Source organism: Budorcas taxicolor, chromosome 9 (assembly GCF_023091745.1).
Source record: "Budorcas taxicolor isolate Tak-1 chromosome 9, Takin1.1, whole genome shotgun sequence".
NCBI lineage: Eukaryota > Metazoa > Chordata > Mammalia > Artiodactyla > Bovidae > Budorcas > Budorcas taxicolor.
In genome coordinates this window covers 62,099,444-62,106,493 of record NC_068918.1, presented here as the reverse complement: position 1 = coordinate 62,106,493, position 7,050 = coordinate 62,099,444, and the positions used below count along the sequence as shown (strand labels likewise).

The following is a 7,050-nucleotide window of genomic DNA, read 5'->3' as shown; positions in this document are numbered from 1 at the left end:
TTTCACATTTATGTATATACTTATTCATTCATAAAAATGCATCTAGTGCCTGCTACAAGCATTAACCTAAGTACTGAGAATTCAGGGAAAACAAGATAGACTAGTTCTTTGCCTCCCAGTAGAATAAGAGAAAGGCATGCCTATGATCAATATGAGTCGTGTGAGATTTGATTGGTCAAAGTGTTAATAAAGAAGGATGAAATGAATAAAGAGAAGGATGAAATAGAATAAAATTGACTAAAACAGGAAAGAGTGAGTAGTTGAGGTTTTTCACTTTCGAATGCAGCAAACAACTCAGAAAGTGAGCACAATTTATATAATTTTAAATATTTAAATATATTATAATTGAAATGAATTAATGACAGATGACTTCATTGTACTTTCAGGGCTGAAATTTCCTGGAATCATTTTAAGAGGAGAAGTAACATTGACTTACCTTCCAAAAAAGGAGTTCAAAGAGATAAAGCACCATGGATCTAACGTATATTCCTGAAGATTTATCCAGTTGTCCAAAATTTGGAAATAAATCCTGTCCTCCCACCAACCGCCATTTTCATATTCGAGTAATAATGTACTCAATTATGATCGGAGCCATGTTCATCACTATCTTTGGAAACTTGGTTATAATCATTTCCATATCGCATTTCAAGCAGCTTCACTCTCCAACAAATTTTCTGATCCTCTCCATGGCAACCACAGACTTTCTGCTGGGTTTGGTCATTATGCCATATAGCATGGTGCGATCAGTAGAGAGCTGCTGGTATTTTGGGTATGGCTTTTGTAAATTCCACACAAGCTTTGACATGATGCTAAGTCTGGCCTCCATTTTCCACCTCTGCTCCATTGCTATTGATAGATTTTATGCTGTGTGTTACCCTCTACACTACACAACCACAATGACCATCTCCATGATAAAGTGGCTGCTGGCATTTTGCTGGTCAGCCCCTGCTCTTTTTTCTTTTGGTTTAGTTCTATCCAAGGCCAATGTTTCTGGTATGCAGAACTATGAGATTCTTGTTGCTTGCTTCAATTTCTGTGCACTTGCTTTCAACAAATTTTGGGGGACAATATTGTTCACTACATGTTTTTTTACTCCTGGCTCCATTATGGTTGGTATTTATGGAAAAATCTTTATTGTTTCCAAACGACATGCTCAAGTTATAGACAACATGCCTGAAAACACAAAGGGGGAAGTGAGAAAAAACTTATCCAAGAAAAAGGATCGCAAAGCAGCCAAGACCCTGGGCATAGTAATGGGAGTGTTTCTAGCTTGCTGGTTGCCTTGTTTCCTTGCTGTTTTGATTGACCCATATCTAGGCTACTCCACTCCCATGATAGTACTTGATCTTTTAGTGTGGCTTGGGTACTTCAACTCCACTTGCAATCCTCTCATTCACGGCTTCTTTTATCCATGGTTTCGGAAAGCTCTTAAATATATAGTGTCAGGAAAAATATTTAGCTCCCATTCAGAAAGTGCAAATCTGTTTCCTGAAGCACATTAATAAAAAGGCCATTACAAGTGAATGGAGTATTGAAAGTGAGATTATTATTATTTTGACCTGAAGCATGTATGTTACATCCCCAAGTCACGGCAAATATTATTTTATTAAATTTCAATAATTCTAGATCCAAGAATAATTTAATAATATAATTCAAATATATAGGTTCAAATTGTGTCTTGATGCATAATATGCAGTAAGGACTACTTCATTCATTACAGTTTTTATTCCCTGTACTTATTATATGCACCATGAAATTAAGACATTTGCTCTTTGAAGGAAAGCTATGAGAAACCTAGGTAGCGTATTAAAAAGCAGAGACATCACTTTGCTGACAAAAATCCATATAGTCAAATCTATGGTTTTTCCAGTAATCATGTATGGATGTGAGAGTTGGATCATAAAGAAAGCTGAATGCCGAAGAATTGATGCCTTTGAACTGTGGTGTTGGAGAAGACTCTTGAAAGTCTCTTGGATTGCAAGCAGATCAAACCAGTCAATCCTAAAAGAAATCAATCCTGAATATTCATCAGAAGGACTGGTGCTGAAACTGAAGCTCCAATACTTTGGCTACCTGATGGGAAGAGCTGACTCATTGCACTCATTAGAAAAGACCCTGATACTGGGAAAGATTGAGGGGGCAGGAGAAGGGTTGGCAGAGGATGAGATGGTTAGATAGCATCACTGATGCAATGGACATGAATTTGAGCAAACTCTGGGAGATAGTGGAGGACAGAGGAGCCTGGTGTGCTGCAGTCCATGGGGTCATAAAGAGGTGGACACAACTTAGTAACTGAACAACAATTTGTTGGTAGAAAAGCAAATGTGCATAATAAATATATAATTGGTAGCCAATTAATATTTTTATGTTTACCAAAGAGTATTTATTAAACCAATCTGACTGCTGGTCTTGAAGTGAATATTTTAGGCTCTGTCCAGGAAGAAACATATTAGGTTGTGAGAGCAAGGCCAGGATCCTTCTTCCTGAGAGTCTCAGAAGACCATGGACATGATCCTATTATGCCACTCCCTTCACAGATGAGGGCATTAAAATAGACTCAAACCCCTTCAGTAGCAGATACACTTCACATCCAGTGACTGGGCTGCTCTGTTTGGCTTCCTTCAACTTTTAAAATTCTCATCTGTTTCTCTATTTCTGAACAATTTCTTTACTCTTAAAAACTTCATGCTCTGTGTGTTAGAGATAAGAAATTATTCATGACATTTGTTAAAGACTGTAAGGCAGACTTTATTCAAGGAAAACTTCTACAATAGGGTTTTTGTAGTAAAGTAGAGAGATCAGATTCAACTCTAACAAGGTGCAGTGGGGATTTGTTACCAGGAGACTGGGTTGTGAGTAGTGGATGGAAAATTATTAAGAGGAAACATCAAGGAGCATTATTGCTAGACTGATTCATCAGAATTCTTGCTGAACGCAGGGCAGAGTGATAAGATAGTGAGGCTAGTCAGATACCAAGAGTGGGGGAGTTTTTGCTAAACTGACTTAGCAGGATTCTTGCTCAATCTAGAGTCTACCGTGGCAAAGAGGAAGTCCAAGTTTGGCTTAGGCAAGCAAAGGAGTCATAGGAGCTTGATTAAAATTTGATCAAAGGAGAGAGTCTTTGTCCTCTGTGTGTGTATGTGTGTGTGTGTCTGTATGTTTATGCCCATGTGCTTCTCATGGAAGCAGGATCAGGCATTTTCAAAGTGGGAAGTGAGCAGTGTAGGGATAGCCAGCTTTAGGATGTGGAACATTAGCCTGCAGTTATTAGACTGGACATATAAATCTATCTAAATATAAACGGGACAATCTATTAGAATGGACTTAGCTAGCTTCATGAAATAAATAGCCAAGAGGCTACAGGAAAATTGTCTACATTCACAGAGATAGATATTGGATACTCAGTAAAGGATAAGAATATTTACTTAGAATTGATTCTCAGCATAGGCCTCTTCTCTCACCATGTTAGCTAGTGTTCTTGCCTCCCCTTTTACAGCTTTGCAATCTACTCTGCACAATTATCCCAAGTTGACACTTTCCTCTTAAATATCTTACATGGCTTCCAAGCTAAATCCCTTCTGCTCGTCCAAGCCTTCTCCACGAACTCCGTGTAGAGAGCACAGGTTCGGATTAGGATGTACGAGGGCTCTTGCCTTGGAATGTCTGATGGGTGGCATTTTACCAACAGGAAACACCTGCAGGGGATGTGAGGATGGAAGGAGGGACAATCGGGGTGCTTAACCCAGGCCACCTCCCTGCCAAGTTACCCTGGGGTTGGCTGAATCCTTCAGAAAAGGCCATTCAGACTATTTTTCCATACGGCCATCCTCTAGTGTTCCTGGAACCATCCTCATCTTCTGTCAATTCCAGCCGAGGTAGTGCTCCTGCCCTCAGTCGTGTCTGCCTCTTTGTGACGTGATGGCCTATAGCCCACAAGGCTCCTCTGTCCGCAGGATTTTCCTGCTATTGCTGCCCCTGGGTGCTAGAATTTTCTGGCTGGTTTCCTTAAAAGCTGCCCACATCTTTGTAAATAGTTTCTTTCTTTCTTCTCTTTCTTTTTTTTTAAATTAAACTCTCCTCAATCATACAGGCTGATTGTACCATCTCTTTCCTACTGGACTGAGAACGAATGTAGCTTTTCATTGTTTCGAGATAAAATTTTGAAACTCCCCTCAAAGACATCAGGTCTGTTTTAGCCTGACTTGGCCTTTCTTTGTGTTTCTACACAAAGTCACTCTTTGTGTAGAAACTAAGTTTCTACACTTAGTTGCTCTTCTGAAGTCTACCCTCCTCTAAAGGAATCACTGGCCCCCTAAGAAGTCATTCCCCCTTTGTTGGCCCCACAAGAGGGTGATTCACCCTCCTCCACTTGGCAAACTTTTTTCTCTTTTGAAGATCAGTTGTCATCCTGAGATTTCTGGTGTCCTTTTGTGTATAAAAAAGAGTATTTAAGATAATTTTGGCTTTAAGAATTAATATTTTATTTATAAAACAATATTAAAGAAATTAGCTCTTCTTTTAAAATTTATTTAACTTATACTTTCTATTGAACTTTATTTAACTTAGAATATAAGTTATTCTATACTTAGTAAATTTTCACAACATCTTTTAAGAAGCAGTTAGAGACATAGGTAATTGAATTCCCTCAATATTTTTATTTACTTTTATCAAATTAAAACTTCAAGGTCACTTTTTGAAAATTTAATTGTCAAATATACATAAAACATTCGCCAGTACCTAGCTCTTGCAAATTTAATGACTTACAAATATGGTAAATTAAACAATCTTAACAATCATAATTACTTTAGTAAACTTAGCAAACTTTACTTCTTCCTCTCAACTTAAAAATCACGGCTAAATCAATGATTTAATGATGTATTTTTAAGTGGAAATCATAAAGCTTTTGCAGTAAGTGCTAAATTCCCTTAAACATTACAAATACTGAAAATGACAAATGTACAAAGATTACTTTTAAACTGAGCACAAACTATATTAATACTATGTGGTTGATTTGCTTCATCTACCTGGGAAGAAATTTCTAAAGAGAAGTTTTGTAAACCCAGATGAATGTGTAAAGAAACAGCATTTTCCTATCATTCCTATTCATTTTATGATGAAAATCCTTAGAGGCTGTAAAAGTTAATTTTGACCAGTTAATTTAAAAATAGATAATTTGATTCTATTTTTTATAAGTAAGCTTTGATACCCTCTAAGCACTGGGTATTTAAAATATAACAGTTCTGTGGTTTGATGGATAATAAAATATCATCATAAACTCCCTGAAGGTTGGTGCACCATTGGAACTATGGTGCACTAGAGGCTACACCTTCTCCCAGTGACTATGAAAATACCCACATGATGATGGAAGCTTCCCCTTTACACTTGGTTGGTTTGAAGCATGGTTCTTACTGCCTTTTGTTTGGGCTCAGGAAATTATAGACAAAGCACTGCAGTGTGAATGAGTATCACTGATTTGTACATGGCAGCAAAAGGAAAAGATGTATAAATTAGTCAAATTTTTACAAGAATTGAAAACCTCACTATTTGAAAACATCTAGCATTTGGTACACGACTGAGCGACTTCACTTTGACTTTTCACTTTCATGCATTGGAGAAGGAAATGGCAGCCCACTCCAGTGTTCTTCTGGAGAATCCCAGGGACGGGGGAGCCTGGTGGGCTGCCGTCTATGGGGTCACACAGAGTCGGACACAACTGAAGCAACTTAGCAGCAGCAGCAGCAGCAGCATTTGGTAATAAGTATAGTGAGCATTTGTTGGATTTTAACTCCTTCCTTCCTTCCTACTTCCCACCTTTCCTCTCCCCTTTTCAATCTTCTCCACTTTTGCCTTGTGTGAGGCTAGTTCTTTGAAGTCATGGAGATGATAACACAAAACTTTTATTCTCCCAGAGCCAATTCTCTGGTGACTCGATATAGCATTTCTGCTGACAACATGCCGAAGTTGTTAAAGAACACTCCTGTTAATAGCAGAACCCAGGTAATGCAGCCACAGGAGGCATATTTTGTGTATAAATACTGATGACAACACAGATTGCCAGGAGCCTACCAATAAGATCTCAGGCCTAAGTGTCTTTTCTGGGGGAAAATCAGCAGGGAAGAGAATGGTGAAGCATAAGGCTCATTTGCATGGTAAGACACCTTAGCACAGCAAATAAATCACTTTTCAACCATGTTAGCTCCAAACTACCAGCTTAGCCAAACAAATTCTGATAAGCAAAAGAAGAGTATCTTAAGAGAGAGAAAAGATCAGATATATGTATTTAGGTATGTATGTATGTGCTTATTTATTTCAAGTTCAAAGAAAATATTAATCTGTAAATTCTATAAAGCATAAGATCTATAAAAATAAATTTGGATCATTTTTTAAAAATCACTGGAATTCTAAAGAGGTAATTCTAAAGATCCACAACAGTCATTTCTCACATCTAATTCACAAGTAATCTCTCTCACCTAGGAAATTATTGTTTCAGTGAGATAGAGCAAAGCAAGATAAAATCATTGTTTTCAGAAAAACAGTCTCAGAGGTGGAGTGTTTAGGTCTCACAACCAGTAAGAGGAGAAAAATCATTCTTGATAAAGCAAATATAAGTTCTCTCCTTATTTCTTCCATTTCATTTGCAATATATTATTGGATTTGTTGGATATTTTCCTTATTTGAGGAAAATACATATATATTAATAGAATTTTAAATATTTAATACTTGAGGAAAATTATTATATAATTTCTTTTTCATATTTTCCTTGAAATTCTGAGGAACTTTTACATTTTTCAAAATTATTGTTTCAGTGTCCTTGAGTCTGTTTATCCATTCTGTAATTTTTTTCCCTGAAAGAATGAAATTTGAACTAAAAAGTAATACAGTTTTTACTTCTCTCCAGAACTGCTAGTAAATATTTCTTTTTGCCTCCTGGTAAAATTAACAATTTTCTGTACTTTGCTTAGCCATTCTTTGCAGTGTTGTCATTAATTTGATCCTTTTTTGAAATGTCAGTAATTAAAAAAAAAATAGGTGTAGCAACAATGTCCCATG

General features: G+C 37.0%; 1 protein-coding gene across 1 annotated transcript; it reads left to right on the top strand.

Annotated features, from left to right (window-relative positions):
- Window positions 1-470: 470 nt before the first annotated feature.
- Window positions 471-1,502, top strand: LOC128053536 (trace amine-associated receptor 3). The gene has a single exon (XM_052646052.1). It carries the CDS (start codon window positions 471-473, stop codon window positions 1,500-1,502), a length of 1,032 nt encoding a protein of 343 aa, XP_052502012.1.
- The last annotated feature ends 5,548 nt before the right edge of the window (window positions 1,503-7,050 follow it).

What these genes read in the sequence shown, in the direction of transcription:
- LOC128053536 (XM_052646052.1), top strand. Translation starts at nt 471, where the DNA reads ATGGATCTAACGTATATTCCTGAAGATTTATCCAGTTGTCCAAAATTT.